Genomic DNA, 24,123 nt, shown 5'->3' on the forward strand with positions numbered 1-24,123 from the left:
AAATAGTAGGAGTAGAAAAGAAACGATATTTTCTTTATCAGAAACATTTTTATCGCGATACATAATTATGAACACTAAAAGGTTACAACATTTGAATAAAACTAAATCTTTTGTGAATAGAAATAGAAATGACCGAATGAATGTTGATGTTAATTTAGATTACAAATGGAATTATGAAGTCAAAGCTTGGCAGTGACGAATATTGGCTTAAAGCTATGATTGCGTGAAAATGCCTCTTAATATAGAACAAGTGGTTCATGAATCAAATGTTATTTTAACGAATAGTTAACAATGAAAGAAAGAAAGAAAAACAGCTTATTTACACCGTAACAAAAATAATTAACAGAAATGCAATGCATAGTAATATTTAATTTTTTTATAATATATAGGCCAGTAAACGAGTAAAAAGAATCACCTGATGATAAGCAATTGCCGCCGCCCATGGACAGTCGAAACACCAGAGGCATTACAAGTGCGTTGCCGGGGTTTTGTAGATTGGGTATTTAAGAGTTGTTGGGGAATAAGGAATAAGAGGAAACACAACGCAAGCGTTGTTACAACTCGGTTTTCTGTGAGGCCGTGGTATCACTCCAGTTGTGCCGAAGCATAGCTCTCCCACACTTATATCGGAAGGCGGAACACGGAATGGCGGTAGCTAATGAATTATAAAAAGATATTAAATATGAATGAATACTTAACTGCTAGCTGAATTATGAGCATTTCCAATCTTACTCAGTAAATATTTAATTTTCAAACCTCAAAAAACCATCACACTCGACAGTATTTTATGCGACCAACAAACAAGTCTTTTGGGGGAATAATCCAATGACTCTTGGATTATTCCAACCCCCAATTCAAGCATATCTATCTATGTATAATTTAATTCGGTTACAATTTATAGACCTAAGTCTTAGTCATATTCTAGTGTTTGATATTTACCTCACAGACTCTCGACTTATCCCAGTTATAAATACTAACACAGTGACAAAAATAATTTCGGTAAGAAGAGGGATAATCCATCAGAGAGTACCTATAATCCTCACTCGAATACGACGGAAAGCAATCAATCAGCTGATATTTATAGAAATAAAACTCGGTGTTTAGATATATTGGATAATATAAGTACTTAATATCGGATTAGAATGATATTTATGCAATGTTTATACAAATAAAGTATTTTATTTTTTGTAAAGTAGCAACATATAATGTAACGCACCATGCAATTAATGGGTGGACCTATAGCCATACCAAATAGGGTAGATGACTAATTTTTATTCTAATGTCCATCTTGTAAATTATTTTAAAACATTATACACGTATTTTTTATTTTCTTATGGAAACAAATACTTTCGAAGATATATCGATTTGAAATATCGCGTGATGTCACTCCTAAGTATGTACGTTTTATACGTAGAAATGACCACTCTTAAACTTTGATTCTTTTTATCTAAGTATTTAATATTTTTTCATTACCTAACTGGCAGACTAAATAGACTTTTAATTTTCATACCTCGTCATGATCCCTATTCCAGACTCCGTAGGTACTATTTTTTACATTAAAAAATGCTAAAAACAAAAAATCCAATATGATTACTTGGCTAGACTCAAAAATCTAGGGCAAGGACGTAGATTTTTACTTCATTATCACACTTAATTTCAAACCATCTAAATACATCTTTCTAACTATAAGATTTTTTACGTAGCTATATAAGTTTTTAAACTGACATGGTCACTAACACTAGTATTAGAACTCGAAACGGGATATTTACCATGTTTTTCTATTTCTGTGAGTTTCCGATATTTAGGCACTGTTGCAAGCGCCATGATCACGGATGAACGTATTTCTACGTAGCACCTTAATTGCGAAGTAAAAAAAAAACTAAAATCCATTGTCTAACCGTTCCAATTCAGGTACACTGGAAAATGAGCCATCTTAACAAAACTGTGCAGCTCTCGGGTTTCGAATGCAGTTCTTAAAGAGCGCATTATATGTCCGCCCTGGATGTATTCAGCTCATACAAAGTGCTCCCATTTCGTCGTACACTACCTTTGAAGAGTTGGATATTCTGGATTGTCAGCGAAAGAAATGAATGTGGATATTCCATTGAAAGGTTTAGAATATGCAGGCTCTTTTAAATCGATGAGTTTTCGTTTCTATAGAAGACGAAGAAATAAATTGGATTGCTATAATGAGATGATCTATCTATAACTTCTTAGGTGTTCTATAAATCACAATATTAATGTTTATGTTAATTATTAAATTTATGTTGTTCGGCTTTCTCATGTAACTTTTGTCGAGGGACTCGACTAGTTTAAAGCGATTCTAGAGGCTCATAGAGTACCATTCGACGATACACGACGCGTCGTGTCTGTGCCCTCTGCCTAAAATTAAGCCGACAACAGAATAATTGATTTAGTATGTTTCATGAAAGTTATAATAAAAATAATAATGGTCTAAATCGGTCACAGCCAAAACGTACGATTATAATTTATTATGATAATGAATCATTCTGATAAATGAAGTTTTAACAAATGCAAATTATGGTATTCACCACGCAATTTTATCAAGATTCTTTAACACAGTTGTCAATTATCGAATAATTACTAACAGTAAAACTAAATGTCTCTTTATGGGTGAAATAAAATTTGACTAGCAAAGTTTAATTACATAGCGTGCGTAAAAGTTACAAAATTATTTTGTAAAAGAGAAACTCAAATATCGTATTGTTCATCATCAATTTTCTTCTTAAGTAAATATGTATTTAATCAAAGTTTTGTTTGTCATCAGGGACATGCACGCTGCCGTGTGCGGAGGTCGGCCAGGGCTGTGTGATGCCATGCGGCCTGCCAGCGGAGCTGACCTGCTGCGGTACCTTCGGAAGGTCAACTTCACCGGTGAGTACCTACATTAAAGAATACTATCGTCTTTTTATATTATAAGCTGGTAAACGAGCATACCGGCCATGGGCGGCGCCATGGACACCTGAAACAACAAACGCGTTACAAGTGTGTAGCCGGCCTTTTGGGGATTAGGTACTTAAGGATTGTTGGGGAAGTGGGGAATGGGAAGATTGGAAAGGGTGGTAATTGGGCCTCCAGTAACCTGACGTAGAGATAATGAGAGATGTATTTTTCTTCCTCTTTCCTCTGTTACCATCACTCCAGCTAACTATATCGAGTATGGGGTCACATAGTTATTTATAATCTTATCTTACTAATATTAGTAAGATACATACAGTGAGTTTGTATGTTTGTTACTCTATCATATCAAAACGACTAAAGCAATCAGAATGAAATTGCAACAGGCATAGATTATAATCTGAAATAACACATAGGTTTTGCTTTTTAATCCCACGGCAACGCGAGGAAAGCCACTGGCAGAAACTAGTGATCACACAAAAGGGTACAAGATTAACTTACCAAAGACAGGCAAAACTTTCAAAAAACAAACAGAGAAGAAAGTTTGATATTGCTTTTGAAATAGACTACAATATGTTTGTATGTATGTTTCTATACCCAAATATGCCACATCCCGTGTGAGCCCCGGCTCCACAGCCGGTGCAACCAGCTCCCAATAATATGCTAAATTCTAACTGATATTGTTTATAGAAAAACTTTTGTTTAAACTGCAATTTTATTTACCGTGAAATATTATAAGAAAAGTCAGATTGTGATCTTATGTCGTGTTGATTTTTCCGAGTTATATGTAGGTACGGTACCTACTTTCTATGATTAGTTAGACATCACTGACAATCGGTGAAGGATAACATCTTGAGGAAACCTGAGCTTATAATTTCTAATTATAAGTTTAAAATTGCCAACCCGCATTAGACAAGCGTGGTGATAAATGCTCCGTGAAAAATACTAAATAAGAGGCCTTTGGTCATCAGGGGCCACTTGTAGGCTGTTAATGTAATGTGAGATTATCTTATGTTAACGAACCTTAGTAAGGACAAGGAAAAAGTCTCTGTCTTATATTTATATTCTACTAGCTAATGCCTTAGGCTTCGCTCGCGTAAATTACAGACTTTGTGACTAATAAAAATAGCCTAAATTACTCCATAGTACATCAGCTACCTGCCAATAAAAGTCCCATCCAAATCGGTCCAGCCATTTCAGACAGACAAAAATTGTAAAAAAATATTATTTTGGTGTATGTATCGTATGTATATTCATTCGCATGTAGTAAAAACCGTTTATTTCAATATTACAAACAGATTCAACAACCCACATTAACTTATCGATGTAGTGAAACAATAGTAGTCTTAACCTTGAGCTATCGAGTCGAATTAACAAGTTATCTAAGCAATCAGACAGCTACTTCTTACAAAGAAGTTAATCTATCTATTCGAAAGAATTTAATCTATTTTTACGAGTAAATAACACGTAATCTCAATGAACATTAATTAGGTTTAATCACTAGATTGTTATTTAAGACTGCCTCGTTGGTCGAGTGGTTGCAAGTGACGACTGCCGGGCAAGGAGTTTCGGGTTCGATTCCTAAATTATTGTGCAATACAATTGTGCCTAGTATATGGCAATAGGCTCACACTCTATTACGTGGGATTTATAATACAAAATGGTGAAAATATGTGTACATTGTACAGTGGCATTACGTGCCGTAATGTGTACCTCTGCTTACCCCTTCGGAGATAAAAGGCGTAACGATACTTGTTATTTAAGACTAAAATTGTTGTATATTTGTAATAAACTTACTTGTATATTTATTTACTTTAGGTTTACGTAAACCACTTAAATATTATAGTAGGTATACTGATTTGAGTAAAGCCTAAAGTATCTTCAACTAATTGAATATTAAATCAAGTTTGCTAAATATAGGCCCTAATTCAGGCACGTCAGATTCCTCACAACGATCATAAATAATTAGTTCATTAAAGGTAACCTAGCCTTGATAAATTATTCTGGTATTTAATTAAGATCTACTTAGGACTCATCGAACATTAGGTAGGTGCTTTTGTTTTTGTAAGTTCTACATTTCAATTCCAGAACGTAAGACGATGATGGATACGGGTATTTTTATATAGAAGAATGTTCTGAGAAAAACATTTTATTTTTTTCTCCCAACTCTATGGAAATATTGTCAGTAAAAACCAGGTCAAACATTTAATAATACCAAGATTAGAAGAAAAATTATGTTAATATCAAATACCAATCTACATTATAATAAAAATGTAGACAATGAACAATAATTATCACACAATTACGAATAGAAGAATAATTGAGACGAAAATTCCAAAAAGTTTTCTTACAAATTACAATTTTCCTCCCAAGGTCTGACGGGAGACCAGTTCCACTTCGACAGCAATGGAGATGGACCAGCTCGGTACAACATCCTGCACTTCAAGCAGATCAAGAAAGGAGTCTACCGATGGGTGAACGTTGGGGAGTACCTGGATGGTGAACTGAAACTGGATATAGATGGTATGTTATAAAATCCTTGAAAGAAATATTATTGCTTGCTAGGGAGTGGAACTCCTTGCCGGAGTCTGTGGTTCCTATAACCTGGGTGTCTTCAAGGCCCGAGTGAATAGGTTGCTTATGGGCAGACGTACGTTGCTTACGGCTCCACCGTAGGCCGCATCATCACTTACCATCAGGTGAGATAGCGACCAAACGTCGACCCATTAAATTTAAAAAAAAAATACTAATAAATTATTTTCTACGAAGTACTTTTTCTAAGAAATACACGTATTCCAAGCCTAAATTACCTAACTTTGAAATAAATTACGTGAATGACTCCATTGAGGATCTTTAAAAGAAAAAACATCGTAAGAAAAAAAAACAATATCTAACGCTTCGCAGAACTACTTTTAGTCGCTTTTTCATATAATTTCAAAAGAAAATCAGGTTCATTTAAGATTCTAATGTATGCCATACAATCTTCTTCACCCATCAGATATCCAGTTCAAATGGGGTGAGCGCCACCCGCCGGAGTCGGTATGCAGCGCGGAGTGCGAGCTGGGCCAGGCCAAGCAGTACGTGGAGGGCGAGAGCTGCTGCTGGCACTGCTTCAACTGCACGCAGTACGAGGTACCGACCACTCCTGCCGTCTGATGATTGTTTATTGAGTAGTCTTATAAATTGTCGTCATCAATAAGCCACATAAGACTAGACATATAAGCCACATAAGAATAGGCATAGATCCCCAAAGATTTCCTGATCACTTGGTTAGAGCCGGCCTGTATCCAGCAGTTTCTTTATCTTTGTAAGCATGTCTACTTTACCAGTTCGAAATCTTTCCCAATGATCTAAAATTTTAGAGTGTCTATTCAATATCTTCATAACCCTGGATTCTTCCTAACCCTGAATTTTTGCCTTTGGTCTATGACCGGTTCAGTATTTATTTCCTAATACCATTTTAATTCACAGATAAGGTCGATTGAAGAGACCCAGTGCACGGTGTGTCCACGAGGCACTCTGCCAAATCCCACAAAGACTGAATGCCGTCCCATCCCTGAGGCCTACCTGAGGCCTGACTCCGCCTGGGCCATCGGTGCTATGTCCTTCTCCTCCGTTGGAATACTGCTGACCGCGTAAGTATTATAATTATGTATTATACTGCCACACTCAGAGTCATTTAATGCTTACTTAAACTAATCTTTAGTAACGATTTTATATGGAAAACAATTGCTAAGGACTGGGTTAAGTAACCATTAAATGACTCTGAGTGCGCGACATAGCCAACTTAAATCTTTTTAATGGATTGATCAAAAAAGGAGTAAATATATCAATAAATTCATTAGATAAAATCTCCATAATGTAAAGTGAATTAAACTATCCTCATTAATCCGGTACACAACCACAAAACAGCATGTTTGATAAATAATTACAATACCTAGTTAATAGTTCATTCAAACACACAAAACATATTAATCCGACACCGGAACGGATTACCTGATCTATTGTAATATTATTTGCAGGATTAATTAGTAGCTACCTATTTATGGGTAATATTACTAGTGCTTGTTCAATCCCACAAACCAAACAGCTGCCATTTTTAAAACATAACTTAGAAAGTCCACATGGAAGCATATACCAAATTATAGCAACATTGCTGAAACTAGAAATGAGTTTTATTTAAACAGTAGAGCTTGCCTAGAATGCTGTTATTACATTCAGCGTTCTGAACATTCGCACCAGTCAGCTGTTCCATTTGTCACCGAGTTTCTAGATAAAGTTTGGTTTGGCAAACCACAGTCGCATAGTCGAAATTGAGATTAACTTCGTCATAGCTGACTACGAGAATTTATTAATAACTTATTGAATTTCAAATGAATTTCTGTAGATAGAAATGCTTTAAGATTTTATTGGAAGTGGACCAAGTTATGTCATTGATACTGCAGAAGTATTTCCAAACTTTCACGTAGAATTAAAGTAAAAATTGTGCTATGCAGTTATAATTTAGTAAGAATCTGCTATTTCTATAGACACGACTGCAGAAACAGCAATGGTTCCAATAGAAATGAATGTTAATGAAGTTATTAAATTACATCAAACGATATTAATTATGTATTCCAATTTAGATTGGGCGACTGCTTGGTATGCCAAAGCCGCATAAGTAAAGAATATTACAATTAAAGATACGAAAGAACGAAACTGGGGAAATAATAAATTCGTTAGAATTCATGACAGTTAGTATTCATGATTGTCGAAAGCAATCGGAAAGAATAAATCCATGATTGATCCCATACAATCTCAAACACGCTACGTGATTTGAATAAGATTGTTTTAAATAATAACCTCGATGTTAGGACTGATGGATTCCATTTGACTGGATTTCGTACCAGGATCGGTAATCCATTCTTGTAATACAATGTTCAATGTCATGCCATATGTGATGTTATCCTCTAATCTCTTGACGTTACACATATCAGTCCTCTGAATTATATTTTGATCATAAATATTAACGTTTGTTTTCCTGTCATATTAATTATGTCCAGGGGTGAGTTTCTGTCAACCAACATAATATAGGTCAATCTCCGGTCATGTCGTGGTTCATAATTAAAACAAACAATCAATAAGCCCATTATAAGCATGCCATCAAAATTGTCCACATTCTCTTTCACTATGACTAATATTATTTTTGTCTCCTACAGTTTTGTCTGCGGTGTGTGGGTCCGCCACAGTTCGACCCCAGTGGTCCGAGCCAGTGGCAGGGAGCTGTCCTATGTGCTGCTGGCTGGGATCCTCATGTGCTACCTCGTCACCTTCGCGCTGGTCTTCCGACCGACTGATATCCTCTGCTCTATACAGAGGTAAGTGTTCCTCGTCATTGTTAAAGGCACTCATGTTTTTAAAAGGTGTAACTACACTAAATGTAAGTGCACTAACTGCTCAACATGTATATGGTCTATGGTCTATACTATGCTCTCTGATAATTATAATTATCAGGCCACATCAGATTTAACGTTTTCAAAATAAACGATGATAAAATCAAACCTCTGTCTAGTGTCCTAAGTCATCATTTACAACTCCCTGTGAAGAATAAAAAGTATATTATTAATTCTATCATCACTACCCAAGTTTGAAGCAGTCAATTACTACGCAGTACTCTCTTTAACTAGTAAATGTAAACAAGTACACCACAAAATTTCTCACATCAAATATTAGTCCAGAAATGTACACAAGCGATTCGGTGCCAAATGAAACCTGTGTGGCTAAAAACCAACAGAGAAGTATTTGCGAACTCACATTACAAACTACACGTTAGACATTTTGTGGGAAAACAGCACTTAATGCACTACTGTTGTTTCAAGACTGAAGGAAAACAAACCATAAAATAAACCGTCACGCCTTTAATCCAGGACGGATTATACAAAAGTAGCACCCACGTTTCTCCAATTATGTTATGAGTCCCACGTAAAGAGGGGGTGAGCTTATTGCCACATAGTAAGCTTCGAATTTCAAAAATGGGTATGTATTTTCTTAACCTCTCAGAATCTGACTCTATTTTATTTATGGTATAAGCCGGTAAACAAGCAGACGGATCACCTAATGGTAAGCAATCGCCGCCACCCATGTACACCTGAAACACCAGAGAAGTTACAAGTGCGTTGCCGATCTTTTGGGGGTTAGGAATTTAAGGGTTGGTGGAGAATCGGGAATTGGGAAAATTGGAAAGGGGTTTTTGAGTTTTTGGGTAACCCCACTCACACGAAACACAACGCAAGTGTTGTTTTTTATGACGCCGTGATATCACTCCGGTCGAGCCGGCCCATTCGTGCCGAAGCATGGTTCTCCCACACTTTAATTACTGCATAATTACGATTTTGAAACACAACCTATAATTTTATTTGTGTCTTCTCCAATTAAGTTATTTTTTGTATTATACTTAGTAATAATAACATGGTAATAAGTTGGATGCTTGCCGGATAGCAAAGCTATTTAAAGTGAACAGTATTTCGTTTAAAGTAAATAGTTAATTAAAGTCTCCTCATGCGTTCGCCGGGAAAGATGAGAGAAGAAAAATGTTGGACAATTTTAAAACTTGAAGCTGTGTTATAGTTTTTTCTTATTTTTAATTTCACTGAAATCTGTCCAGAGCACTTTTTACAAAACTATGTCTTTATTACTTGCCACGTTTTTAAGTTTTGATGACAAGTATTTAATGTTTTCTTGGCCCAGTCATCAATAGGTCATGCTGACTTTTTGAAACTCTTAACTATAAACATAACCGGCGCGTTGCGTTTCCGTATGACCACCACAGATGGAGCTTAGTAGGAACTACGGACTATCTAGCGAGTTTACCAGGGCTCGGGCTCGAAAAGCAGAAGTAGGAACGGGACGGTTTTTTCAGTAAGGTCTGACACTCCCTCTCGCCTTGCCCAAGGCGGGAGAAGACATTGGATGATTTTGCCCCATTAAAAAAAATAAAACATAATAATGTATATTCTAATTGAGACATTAAGGCTGATACAAACTGTTTGAATTCATAAACTAAACTGTATCATAAACTATATCTCAATAATGTAGTCAACTAATGAGATGAGCTGTCCGCTGCACGCCAGCGACCTCTAGTGTCGTGGCCCCACTCGTAATGAGGTAATAAACTAAATATGAATGACTGGGTGCCGCTGAGTTTGAGTTATATGCTGCTACTAATGTTTGTGTTTTCAGATTTATTCGAGTAAATGAAACATCATTCTTTATGGGCTTCTAGGTACATTTGCGTCATTTTTTAAACTATGCAAGGATTAAATAAAAGAATGAAGACAACTTTTATGTCATTATGCAGTTACTAACAGATAAACCTCCAAAAACAAAAGAAAAATAATCACCTATATCTTTTTTTGTGCGGGGAAAATAATCCTATTACTTTTCCCGCCTTGAGCGAGCGAGAGGGAGTGTCAGACTCTTGCTGGCTAAAACCTACCCCGTTCTTACCTGTTTGTAGAGCCGGAGCTCCGGTAATCCGCTAGGTAGTCCGCAACTTCGGACATAGGTGACGAATCTGAGTAATGTGTCACAGGTTTGTCACCCAAAAATTGCGTTCAAACAGATGAATTGCGGGCTGATACGTGTGTTAATTTGACTATACAAAAAAAAAACAATGAAATTGGCAAAAAAGAGCAAAGCATAAAAACCTTGTTAGTTGCCACATACAAAACTAAATCCAATTCTAGAAAAACTATGAAAAAATGAAAAAAGTTAAATTCTACAAAATAATATGGATGACAATGCAAAAACTTTGCGTCGTCCTAGTCAGACTCTTTGAGAAATGTATGAAGTTTAAATTCTACCTGAATTTGTGATATCCCAGGCGGTTTGGACACCAGAGCCCCGAAGAATAACCAACTAGATAGTTTTAAAGTCAAGTAAAACTTACCATTGTTTGAGATGAAACGCGAACACAATGTTATGTAACTCCATTGTATTTCATTCAAACTTATCATAAATCTGTGCAAAGTTTCAATGTAGATTTGCTGACATTTTGTAAGAAAACAATTTGTGTCATCCCAATCATGAACAGCATTTCGTACTCAAAGAGAATTAGTGAATAGATGCTTAAACTATTCCTTAGTAACGATTGCATTCCGAAATCAATTGCTAAGGACTGGGCTAAGTCACCATTAAATGACTCTGAGTACGGCGGTTACCACGGGTGGAGCAAGGATCTATATTAAAATAAATGATACACATTTTGAAACGCAAAAATACACATACATTCGCATTTTTGCCAAACATAATACCAGTTATGACTCAAGCGCAAAGAGCTATACTTTAAAATCTCTCAGTTATTTTACTTAAGAAGTTATCCCATATATGCAGTAAATCACTTGGTAAGACTCAAGCTAACATAATATTTCACATAAGTTATGAATTCAAGTTTCTCAAGTACTAACCGATTTTCTGTCGCTGGCACCGGAATCGCTTACCTAGTGATGGAAGAAATCTAATCATTCGACTCGATTATTATTCGATGCTCGATATCGATTCTGTTCGAGTGCTTTTTGAAGTCTAATTTGAATGTGGGCGGCGTTGGCAGCAAATAGAATATTGTGGAGGGTAATTTTAGCCTCGTATTTTTTGCTGTAGTTAATAGTTTTTGTAGCTTAAATCAGGTTCAGCAAAATACTATTTTGGATAAGTTTAAAGCATTTTGGACTGACAAGTTGACATAGTAAAAAGATTACTGCAGCTCCGGTGTAATCCACTATGGATTCGTTTTGCAAAATATTCCCTTTGTGCGATCTAATCCCTATATATATACATATTTTTAAAGCTTATATGAAATCTCTACGTTCCCAGAATGCACTAAGTACGTTACGACACTAAACAAAATTCCGATAATCGATTAAATTTCCCACATCGCGACCAACAAAATGCAGGTGCTGTTTATATTTGACATGCTTTCCAGAACCACTTTTCTCAACCTACTTCTACACTATATCAGCTCTTGTGACAAGGACGTAGAGCACAATTTTCTTTAACAACAACACTGAAACGCATTGCTTTGGAAGAATCGTGTTACTCTACTTGAGATTTTGTAATGGATTTGTGAGTCTGTTCTGAAGTGAATCAACATTTTGTGGCTGCAGTGAGGCAAAGTCCTTTATGCTGTTGTTTGACGGTTTTGCTCGATATTTCCGTGACTTTATAGTGTTTCCCTTTATTGTACAAAGGACAAAATATTAAATTGTTGTTTTTCTTCATTATATTCTAAGTGCTGAGTGACTGTGCAATTGTTCAATTTGGATATTGGTGGACTTTAAATGTTTCACCGGAGATGTGCCATGCTACGTTGTGAATGCGTTTTCCACCAATCATATTCATACACATAGCTTAGCATTGGTGGAAGCGGACTTAGCTTATATGGAAAGATACGTGCTATGAATGGCTTCCCTACTATCGATACATCGCATACTCGAGCTGCACAATATCGTCCCTGCACAGCTACATAGCTTAGTATTAGTGAAAACGGTCACATAGTTTCACAGCTTAGCTATTACATCTTCATAGCACATCTCTGGTGGAAAAGCACCCTAAATTACCTATAGCTACACCAGCATCTCTAGCTATGTCAATAAACGAGACTTTTCCATCTAGACTTTTATACTTTTTAACAGAGCTTAAGTCTTGAATTAAAGATTACATTGGACTTAGAATAACTTCGATATTTTTTATTAGATCAAAAACTAAGTTCTGAGAAATTTTCGGGATTTCAATTACCATTTTTATCTGAAGTATAACTAACTTTTTAAACTGTCAATTTAAAAAGTATTTCCATTAATTATTTAGTTTGTGAATAAGTTAGTCTGTAGTCACTTGAAATTGTTTGAATGAATTTATAATTGCTTTATAATGATATTAATTGTTTTCCGAGTTTGTAAACCCTTTGAGATTGTAGGATTTGTTTTTAATACTTTTGGAAATATTCCAACACCTTCGATGTTCGAAACTCAAATAAAATAACTAACATTAACCTTCGGAATACTCATAAGCTTAACACAACACTGTCATATTATTATACATTTTTCACATATTATTATACAATTTCTCAAGTTACCAGTACCAACAATACCTAAATCTCCAATAACCCTACCAATTTTCGAGCCAACCTTCACATTTCATAGTGTTGCACGTCTAAATTGCGAGGACGATAGAAAACGGGCCACTCCGTCGTATCTCGACAGTCGCCGGACACGATTTCCTGCTCGGAAGTCCGAAGATAACTGATATGTCCCGATTTCACCCGAAGCGGATCTGCTCGTACATTTTCCACCAAAACTTCCCTTTGAATTTCCCAGTTTTGAACCAGTTACGTTGCATGACCTAAGCGAATTTGCCTCCTAACTAGGTGCCGTTTAGTCTGCTGATGTGAACCGGAACATTTAAATTGATGCGCCTAATTGGAGCTCTTGCAACTTACAATGTGGAATAATACTTGCTTAATTATTGTGGTCAAGTTTATTGGTTAAGTTGAAAACTTTTTGTGGTCTTTTTGGCAAACAATTTATAACAATGGCCCAGTCTGATGAAAAGTGATAAATTATATATTACAGAGAGTCTACGAATGGTTGCAACCATGAAGCAAGTACATAAGGTGATGCTATAATGTGATTGTGAACTGTGACACAAAAAGAAACGACCCTGTGCAATAATATTATAAGTACAGAGATAATAGGTTATAAGCACTTAGAAAGTGGCACATTAAAATGTGAAAAATTCACAACGTTTTTGTAGTATAGGACTGCTAGATGCAAAATAGAGAGAAGCGTGTTTGTAACGACTCGCGCTCTCTGTAATGAGTCACGTTTTATATTAAAGAAAAATCTAGTTGTGACATCTCCTCTTTGTATATGCTTCATAGTTGCAACACAAGATGTGTTGTTGTAAAAATATATCCACTCAAAATCTGACTCCGTCTGAATTACGATTACTACCACAAAATAGTTGAGTACATTTCTTGTCCACAGGTTCGGGACAGGTTTCTGTTTCACGGTGGTGTATGCTGCTCTGCTGACGAAGACGAACAGGATCTCCAGGATCTTCAACGCGAGTAAACATTCCGCCAAAAGACCCATCCTTATATCCCCGAGCTCACAGCTGGCGATATGTGCTGCTCTCATATCCATACAGGTAACAGATTTATACATATTATTCATTTATCTAATAACGAGCAAATTGTGTGTAAGCATTCATACAATAATAGAATTCTTTGAAGAATGAACTGCACAGTTGGCGCGGTGGCTGGGCAACTGGTTGCCGTGGATCGTGTAGCGGGTTCGATTTCCGCACGGAACAACTCTTTGTGTGATCCATAAATTGTTGTTTCGGGTCTGGGTGTTATGTGCATGTGAACCTGTGTTTTTGTAAACGCATTCACGGCTCATGAGAAAATCCTAGGGTGGAGCAATGCAAACAAAAAAACAATGGCCTGTCACTTCATGTTTGACACGTAATTTAGATTGGTGTTACTTTTATTGTTTTTTTATATCATTTTGCACTGATAGTGACTAATATACTGCTACGTTTTGCCCTACTTTAATCCATTAAATCAATGACAAAGATCAATTCAAGAAACTGACGGCCAACATTCAGGATAGAACTGGCAAATAAAAGCAGTTTTAGGTACATTTAGTAACTCTTCATCAACATCTCCATTATCCCCAGGTGCTGATAGTGGTGGTATGGATGATCGTGGCCCCAGCCAAGGCCATGTTCCACTACCCTACCAGGGAGGACAACATGCTGGTCTGCGACTCCTACGTGGACGCCTCCTACATGATCGCCTTCTTCTACCCCATCGTGCTCATCGTCGTCTGCACGGTGTACGCTGTTCTCACCAGAAAGATCCCCGAGGCTTTCAATGAGAGCAAGCACATAGGTTAGTAGAATCTTGATCCCTATTTATTGATTGATAGGTGTTTGCCTCTTGACACTTCTTGGTTTAGTTAAAAAAATAAATTTATTCCGATTAAACCATAAGTACTTTTGAAACATCAACAAATAAAGAAATAATTAATAGTCTGTCAGTCAGTCTGTCAGTAAAGCTAGGGGATTGTTACAAAGTGTAGCTTCGAGTGGAGAAGAACGAGCAAGAAACTCAATTTTTTTTTAATATATGTTTAGAATTCCTTTAATAAGTCCTAAAACAGGTTAGTGGTTCAGGTCATCATTCTCGTCACCCACTGTATCGCCTGATTTTTTATCGACGACAAAATGTTTATCTAATCGTCCTTTGTCTTCATTTACACCAATCCTTTCTTTATTATTATTTCATTCATTCGCATTTCCACTTCATTTCATAACACTTCCCCACTTTGTCTGAACTCCTAAACTAATTTTAACGTCCGATTTACAAAATTAATTTCGATGGTGGAACAAAATTTTGTTTCACAAATCATTAACAAATTCGTTATAAGTTGGTCCACAAGGATGGAGGTCAAAAACATAAATAGTCCTTATTTCGGGCCTCGTTAGCTTTCAGAACATTACTACTTTTTTCTTTATGGATGTAATAACAAAATAAATTGAGTAATTTGTGTTTTTTCATTCGACTGAAGACGTCCTTAGACCGACTTTAGGATAAGCATTATATTTAAAAGATTATAATGACCATATTTATGTATGGTACGTTTAGTTTTTAAAGCTTGGCTTAGATGAAAAAAGACAAAGGGTAAGCTAGAAAATAAATATTAATACTCAGTTTGATACATCAGGAAAAATAACTTTAGAAAGGGACCCAAAAACATTTATTTTTATGTTATAAGCCGGTAAACGAACGGACGGATCAACTGGTGGTAAGCAATCACCACCCATGGACACTTGTAACCTCACTCATAAATTGCATGCGTTGTTTCACATCGGTTTTTTTGTAAGACTATGGTATTACTCCGGTCAAGCTGGCCCATTCCACACATACTAATGACTTTAACCATGAAACACATGATGGCATAAACACAAATTTTGTAACTTTAATAACAAACAAACCAATAACAATACTAATAAGCAATTACCCAACAATAACCAAATTAAGATCTCATCAGTCTTCAAATGCGAGTCCGTGATTACAAGCACAAATAGGGAACCAACTGCCATTGTCACTCGCTCTTGTTCAATGTTCATCATACAATGCAATTCACAAGCTTATTCATGTACAAACACATCGAGCTATAACCACCAGTTTATCTTGACCTCGCTTTGTATGATCGTTCGGCACATTTGACGGTCAGGGTATACTGGTGGTGTATAGTTTGATGTGCAGGTGTATACTTGCGTCAAAGCAAATCGTAGTTCAATATAAGCTTAGTGTACGGGTGCTACATGAAGCTAGTAATTAGATGGATCAACAAATTGATTGCTTGTGTGTCGGGTCTGAGAACGTGGTGTGTCCATGTGCATTGTGTATTGGCTGATGTGTAGTATTGTTGTGTTTGTCAATTGTTTCTTGAGAATACAATAATTCTTCTACAGTTTTACAAGTGCGTTGACGGATTTTAGGAAGTTAGGAATTTAAGGGTTGTCGGGGAATCGGGTATTACGAACGTTGAGATGGGGGTTCATTGGGCCTCCGGTAACCTCACGCACATAACGAAACACAACGTAAGCGTTGTTTCACAGCGGTTTTCTGTGAGGTCGTGGTATCACTCCGGTCGTGCCGGCCCATTCCATGCCCAAGCATGACTCTCCCACACTTAGAAGTTGGTCAATGTGTGTGCTTAAAATAAATTTGTAGTTCCTGTGACTGCAATATCTATTAATGTGATATTAAAGGCTTACAAGTGAATAGTAAACAGCAATGTGCTAGTAATAGGTTTTAGTAATTAATATAAGATTAATATTGGTTCCAATGATGCGTATTGTGATTGGCTCATAGATAATTATAGTCTACATATTAATTACCTAAATGTAATCGACTATTATCACAATAAACCTAAGTACCTACCTAATAAGTGACATAAGAGATGTTCGAAGTTGGAAATATTAATCACAGCGTTGGGTTTGTTTTCTGTGTAGGGAAATGTAGACATTATAGAATTTTCACTCAACCAATATGGACTAACTAGCATTTGGTTTCACACTAGCTACTCCCGCACGGTTTCACCCTTTCTTTCAAATTGGACCAGTAGTTTCTGAGATCGTGCTAGCGGTCAAAGAAACAAACAGTTTTAAACATATACGTATATTAGTGTAGATTGATTGCAGGAAAAAAAACATAAATGATTTTACGTTAGAACAGAAAACTTATTTTTACGGATAAAAATTACAATTATATAATTATGCGATAGTTTCCCCGGGTTGGAAATAGACTTGAAAGAAATCTGCAGTTTAACTTACCTTGTCCCGTTTTGACTACCAAAGCAGCACGATATAAAACAAGTTGATCATATTATGACATGTAATAATAATTTCACTAATTGCTATGTTTAATTGGTTTCAGGGTTCACAATGTACACGACGTGTGTGATCTGGTTAGCGTTCGTGCCTCTATACTTCGGCACGGCGAGCCACGTGCCGCTGCGCGTCACCAGCATGGCGGTCACCATCTCACTCAGCGCCAGCGTCACGCTCGTCTGCTTGTTTAGTCCTAAGGTATAGTGCTATTGTGGTGATACATGACATATGACAGGTGACACGTGTCGCACAGGCATCATGACAGGCGACAGGCGTTGCATATACACGATCGACGAGTAAACATCGCACATATGAAACCTACATATAAATAAAGTTGGATAGGATATACAATCCAAACGAACTACAGTTGGGCAGAAATACCGCCTGCCATGACTACCTCGCCTCGTCATAGGATCCTTTTTCTTAGGAAACCTTACTCTTTGTTCCCTAAACTATTGATTATTTCATGTACTGAAATAGGAATATGATACTCCAGACCGAATCCACCTCCTCAAAGAACCTTTTTGTAACTCCTATGCTATTGCGGTTATCCATTGGTGGCGCTAATTGCTTACCATCTGATGAAAGGCTGCTCATTCCTTCACCAATCTCACAGAAAAGCTAAAATGTCGACTGCCTATGTCTAGTAACGTTTCCGAAATTTCCCGAAATAAATATCTATTGGTGGCGCTAAATACTTACCATCATGGTAAAAAGCTGCTCATTTGTCCACCTATCTCATAAAAAAGCTAAAATGTCGACTACCTATGTCTAGTAACGTTTCCGAAATTTTCCGAAATAAAAGCCTATAAGAAAAGGACACGCCAAAGATTAAGCAACAAAAAATATAGGATACAAAGTCAATACGTCAGCAACCTCTTCACGGGACATTGGACGGCCATCAGTAGCGGGTCACTACCCACAGAGCAGTCACGGATCACCACAGACAAACTGACGCGAGCACAGATACATTTTATTTCTCGCCAATTTATATATTTTTAACCGTTACTGTAATGACCCGACCCCTAAATTACGACGCGTTGGGGCACCAGCCAACTCCCTGTGATTTGTTTTCTCGATATCGTCGGTCCAAATGATTATACACAATTTAAAAAGAAAAGTTGAATTTTAATGGCGTCTTCTCTAATAATATCTTCTGATTTATTTCGTTGCGGAATCCAAGACAGTCATTCATGTCCATGGGACGCGCTGGACTTCAGTGTTCCGGTGTTTTCATGGTTGTATCTACTGTAGATTCTAGCTTACAGGAGTTGCAGCGGTATGTAAGGTTGTAGCGGGCCTGACCCATTAAAAAATGGCATCTATCAATGTTTTCTTTGCAACGAGAATCAATTAAATAGCGACCATTTTTATGTAAAAGCTCGTGATTAAAATAATAAAATCTTTCACCACATTTATTTCTAGGGACTGTTTGATTGTAGTATTTTCTCGGAGTGAACATTATCTTACTTAGTTTCGGAAGGAACAACGAAATAAAACAAAGTCCAGGATCTTTCTTTTATTGTCCAGCCAAGTTTATGTCAATTGAACGACCTTCTCAAGGAGTAGGCCCAATAAAAAGTGAAATTAGGACTGTCTCTCATTTTAAACAAATGGGAAAATTATTTACACTTAAACTTACCAATCTTATTTACGTTTGTTTTATCATTTTCTCTATCTCTATCTAGCGTAATCTACGCACGCAACGTCATACCTTTTATCCCCGAAGGTGTAGGCAATGGTTGGTCTCATTGGTCGAGTGGTCGCAAGTACGACTGCCAAACACCCCTATTACATGGGACTTATAACACAAGTGAGTGTACTAGCGTAATCTATGTACGACTAAAACTAAATAAAACACTAAAAGGTTACAAAAATGTTAGTGTACCTATAAAAAGCAATATGGCGGATATTTTTATTAAACTGAAAGTCATTAAAATGTGAATGAAGCATACCTTTTTTTTATTTAGTGCTCACATCACACGCTCAAGGCAAACAATATTTTACATTCTCTATATGGATTGAATAAATAATAAAGTGTAGTTTAATTAACGCCAGTTATTCATTCGAAAAATTGTGAATAGAATTTTGTAGGTATGCTTTTTTACAAAAAAATACTCCGATTTTTATAAACCGGAATATTTTAGTATGGATAAAACAAAACTATTTCGTATGTAGAAACTAAAATTTGAACTATTTTAAAGCTTTTCAATTCTATTTGGGGTTTGTTTTTTTTTCATCGCAAACTAATCAGTTTTACCGAAATAAACAGAATAATGCATGATAAACCATTTCGAACCGTAATGCCACTAAGAATTTTGAATAGAAAATCCAAAAACAACATTGCTTTATTGTACACCATATAAAAATATAAGCACAATCTTTAAAAAAATAATAGTACAATGGGCGGTCTTATCCCTAAAAGCGATCTCTATCAGACCACCATTGGATGGATAAGCAGTAAGGGAAAACATGGAGAAGGGTAGTCCGCGGCGTACCTACTGATATTTATGTCCTTTATAATGTAACGTTTTACTGTGACATTAAAATGTAAGATGAACAGCCCGTGAAGATGAAGTACGTGCCTCCTTCCCATACCAAAGTTTACTATAATATCTACAAAACATTCAGATATACCAGAAAATACTACTGGTCAATATCTGTATTCTTAATTTGAGTTTGCTTTACGTTTAAAGTAATCGAAACGATAGCGCGTTCGGCACTCTGATTGGTTGATATATTCGAGCCGAATCAGATCGCAGAACGCACTCTTGTTGTATTACTTTAAATGTAAAGCAAACTCATACTAAGGGTACTGTTCAAAGTGTAGTTCTTTAATCGACTCTATGTATAATTAAATATAGTCTACTTTGCCAGTTTAAACTGCACATAATTTAATAATGTGTTTGTTTTACAGCTCTATATAATCCTCATTCGACCGGAGCGCAACGTCCGGCAGAGTATAATGCCGGTCCGGTACAGCAGAAAGCCGCCTCCGGCACTCCCGCTGCCGCACCCACCAGTCAAAAGTAAATATACATTAAACTAGCTTTTGCCCGCGACTTCGTTCGCGTGGAATAGTGACTTCCGGCAAATTTTTGGTTTTAACCACATAGTTCCCATAGCTATAGGCTGATGATGATGATGATGAGTTCCCGATCTCGCGGGATCTCTTCAAAAATGAGATGTGGAAGATATTCCAGGGAACTCTTCAAAAATCAACATAATGAGCTCTGCGTTTGAATTTAATAGATGTATACTCACTTAGGGCATTGAAAAAATAGTTTAAAAACGGACTTAAACTAACTTAAAACTAAAGAAAGCTACGAATTACGAATTTATAACAATTAAAAAAGAAATTATATTAGAACCTATCCTTTATGCTATAATAACCAAGCTTAAACTAAATAATTTAAAAGAAACGACTTAAATCTAATCTAATTAATTTATAAATTAGACTTACAATTTTATTAAAAAAACTAACTACAGTAACTACTAATAATCGATATCAAACTAAACCTACGTTAAAAAGTTTAACCAGAAAACCAGGAAAACCCAATAAATAAACTTATTATTTGACAAATACAACGAAACCAATTTAGAATATACGAAACAGCAGGACGACTGATAATACACATTTTCTACAATAGTACCGAAGCGCTCGGCCGATACCCAACCAAATAATTGTAACAAAACCATAGCGCAATCTATTTCGATCCCAACGCCATCTATCGAGGATAAAGACAACTTGGATTATTTATTTATACTCCGTTCGGGCATTTTCTTTGTACTAAAAGTTTAATTATATTGATATAATTTTTTTCATACCTTTTTACTATTTGTTAACTTTTTTCGATGAATTAAAACAATAACATGAACCGAAGTCGTGTAACGATCGACATAGAATTATCTATACTCCGTTAGAGCGTTTTCTTTGTACTAAAAGTTGTATTATGTTATATTTTTCATTGCTTTTTACTATTTTGTAAAAACAAATTTCCAATAAATTAAAACAATAACATGAACTGAACAATTGTAATTACACCATTGCGCGATCAACGCCATCTATCTACGGAGTATAGGAACAGCCCGACATTGTTCAATTCCGTACTATAAGTACGAAATTGAACAATAGATGGCGCTGTATGTCCGGAATAAATTTATTTTTTATTTTATTTTTTTTTATTTTTATTTTATTTTTATTTTATTTTTATTTTATTTTTATTTTATTTTTATTTTATTTTTATTTTATTTTTATTTTATTTTTATTTTTATTTTATTTTTATTTTATTTTATTTTTATTTTATTTTTATTTTATTTTTATTTTATTTTTATTTTATTTTTATTTTATTTTTATTTCTATTTATTTTTATTTTATTTTATTTTATTTTTATTTTTATTTTTATTTTTATTTTATTTTTATTTTTATTTTTATTTTTATTTTTATTTTTATTTTTATTTTTATTTTTATTTTTATTTTTATTTTTATTTTTATTTTTATTTTTATTTTTATTTTTATTTTTATTTTATTTTTATTTTATTTTTTGATTTTTGAAATAAAAATATATCTATGTCCTTTCTAAGGTTCTAAACTATATCTGTACCAAATTTCAACCAAATCCGTCAAATAGTTGCGGAGATTAATGGTATAAGCATAGAATGTTCGACGTGATTCTTTAATTTGACATAACTTTTTTATTTATGAACCGATTGAAATGAAACAAACACTAAATGTAAATTTAAGCATCCCACAATATATTCGTGAAAACCGCATCCAACTCGGATCAGCCGTTTCTGAGATTAGCGCGCACAGACGAACAGACAAACAGACAAACAGACAAACAGACAAACAGACAAACAGACAAAAAAAAGTTAATTACATTTTTGGGTTCGACATCGACATAACAATAACCCCTGCTATTTTTTTTATTTTTATTTTCAATGTACAGACAGCACTAACTGTGTACAGAGCCTTTAAATGAATTGTTCGAAATTGCTGAACGTTTTTCATGATGATATTACTGAAATGTGGATCGAATATCTTTTTAGCTGCTACGTTTTATGTAGGCAGTTCTTTATCATCATTGAGTACCGGCTATATGTAATCAATTATGATAAAGCTATGATTCATGTGGAATGGTTTGTCTACAAAAACATAGTCCTTATAATTTGCTTTCTATTCCAGAACCGCCAACCGCGGACAAAGAGACGCAAACCGACCCAGCGGACTTCAAACACCTCAACGGACAGACAGTCCAGCCAAAGAACGAAGAGAAGAAACAAGAAGATACGAGCAAAGAGGAGAACAAATGTAATAATGTTAAGCCGACCAATCACAGGTCTAGCACCACCTCAGTAACCAATGAGAAAGCAGACACCTTATAGCAAAGACATTCCTCTCGCTCCCTTCTCGAATACTCACAGAAAAACAACGTAAACTTTAAAAAGAAAAGTTGCTCATGCAAATATAAGGAAAGGAAACCTGTTATAGTATAATGAATATTTTAATCTAAGTAGAGACGCTTCTAACTGTAAATAAATAAAAACTATACGCTTCAAACTTGGGTATTTATGTACATAATATAATACATTGTTAATAGGCATTACCTTTTTAAAAATTGTTATTTAATTATGAATCTCATAATCTAGTCATGTACATAACGAGTGTAAATATAAATGAAAAGACAAATAGTGATGTTTATTGTATATAATCGTTTATGTATTTAATGTAATGTTAAGCTTATCGTTTTATATATAAAATATATATCGTAAGTTGTCGTAAGGATCATGTACTAGTATGTGCAGAGTAGAGCCTTGAGCCAGGACAGTAGAAACAAGACTATGTAGTGTAAATACTTATTAGTATATCGAATTTTCAAATGAAATTATATCACTCCTAAAACCCTGTATTTCTACTTATTTATGTGATAAAATTGTTTAATTAAAGTTGAATATTATTGTTACATTTCGTTATGTTACAAATATTGTGTTACAGAGTGGAAATGCAGGGTTGTCTCTCTGCAATATGACTTATAAAATACATATCATAAATGTTTCAAATACTATATCTAGTTGTGCAAATCAGCTTAAATGTTTTTTAATATAAATGTGTAATTATATTGTCGCTACTGTCTTGCTCTGCCTGTGCATATTATTCTAAAGTTGTAAGAGAATAACTTCGTAAATATTAAGAACGTATTTACGGAAATAAACAGTTTGATGTTACACGATCTTTTTTATTTTAACCCTTCATACTTTAAATTCTGACTCCACGTTGATTGGTGTGGTGGCTGGGTAACTTTCTGCCGTGCAACGTGTAGCGGGTTCGATTCCCGCACGGAGCAACTCTTTGTATGATCCACAAATTGTTGTTTCGGCTCTTGGTGTCATGTGCATGTGAACTTGTATGTTTGTAAACGCACCCACGATATAGGACAAATCCTAGTGTACATACTTACATATACTTATAAAAAATATCTGGGGGCACGGCAGTGCCCGCCAAATCGAGCAAAAAAAGCGGCACGGCCGTACCATCCTTTTCTCGAAGCAATTCGGGCCTTTTTCGACCCCTATAATTCGGTTGTGGATAAAGCAAGAAACCTGAATCTTCAGTAACTAATCCGGCATTGTATAAACACGGAATATTTAAAATTTCAGTCAATTTGAACCAGTAGTTTAAGAATGACAACTTGTTAAAGTTTCTAAATTTTGTCACTCACTGACTCACCGATCATCAAAAGTCCAAGGCACTTCTAGCAGACTTAG

General features: G+C 35.4%; 1 protein-coding gene across 1 annotated transcript in view; it reads left to right on the top strand.

Annotated features, from left to right (window-relative positions):
• Positions 1 to 23,583, top strand: part of LOC118269274 (metabotropic glutamate receptor 2) — a 212,100-nt gene extending 188,517 nt beyond the window's left edge. The window contains exons 9-18 of the mRNA XM_035584299.2: positions 2,789 to 2,895; positions 5,293 to 5,442; positions 5,918 to 6,051; positions 6,391 to 6,554; positions 8,118 to 8,276; positions 13,938 to 14,100; positions 14,635 to 14,848; positions 17,405 to 17,556; positions 20,276 to 20,387; positions 22,544 to 23,583. Of these exons, the coding sequence (XP_035440192.2) occupies positions 2,789 to 2,895; positions 5,293 to 5,442; positions 5,918 to 6,051; positions 6,391 to 6,554; positions 8,118 to 8,276; positions 13,938 to 14,100; positions 14,635 to 14,848; positions 17,405 to 17,556; positions 20,276 to 20,387; positions 22,544 to 22,743 (1,555 nt within the window). The 3' untranslated portion in view covers positions 22,744 to 23,583. The remainder of the gene's footprint in view (positions 1 to 2,788; positions 2,896 to 5,292; positions 5,443 to 5,917; positions 6,052 to 6,390; positions 6,555 to 8,117; positions 8,277 to 13,937; positions 14,101 to 14,634; positions 14,849 to 17,404; positions 17,557 to 20,275; positions 20,388 to 22,543) is intronic.
• Positions 23,584 to 24,123: the final 540 nt, after the last annotated feature.

Source organism: Spodoptera frugiperda, chromosome 2 (genome assembly GCF_023101765.2).
Source record: "Spodoptera frugiperda isolate SF20-4 chromosome 2, AGI-APGP_CSIRO_Sfru_2.0, whole genome shotgun sequence".
NCBI lineage: Eukaryota > Metazoa > Arthropoda > Insecta > Lepidoptera > Noctuidae > Spodoptera > Spodoptera frugiperda.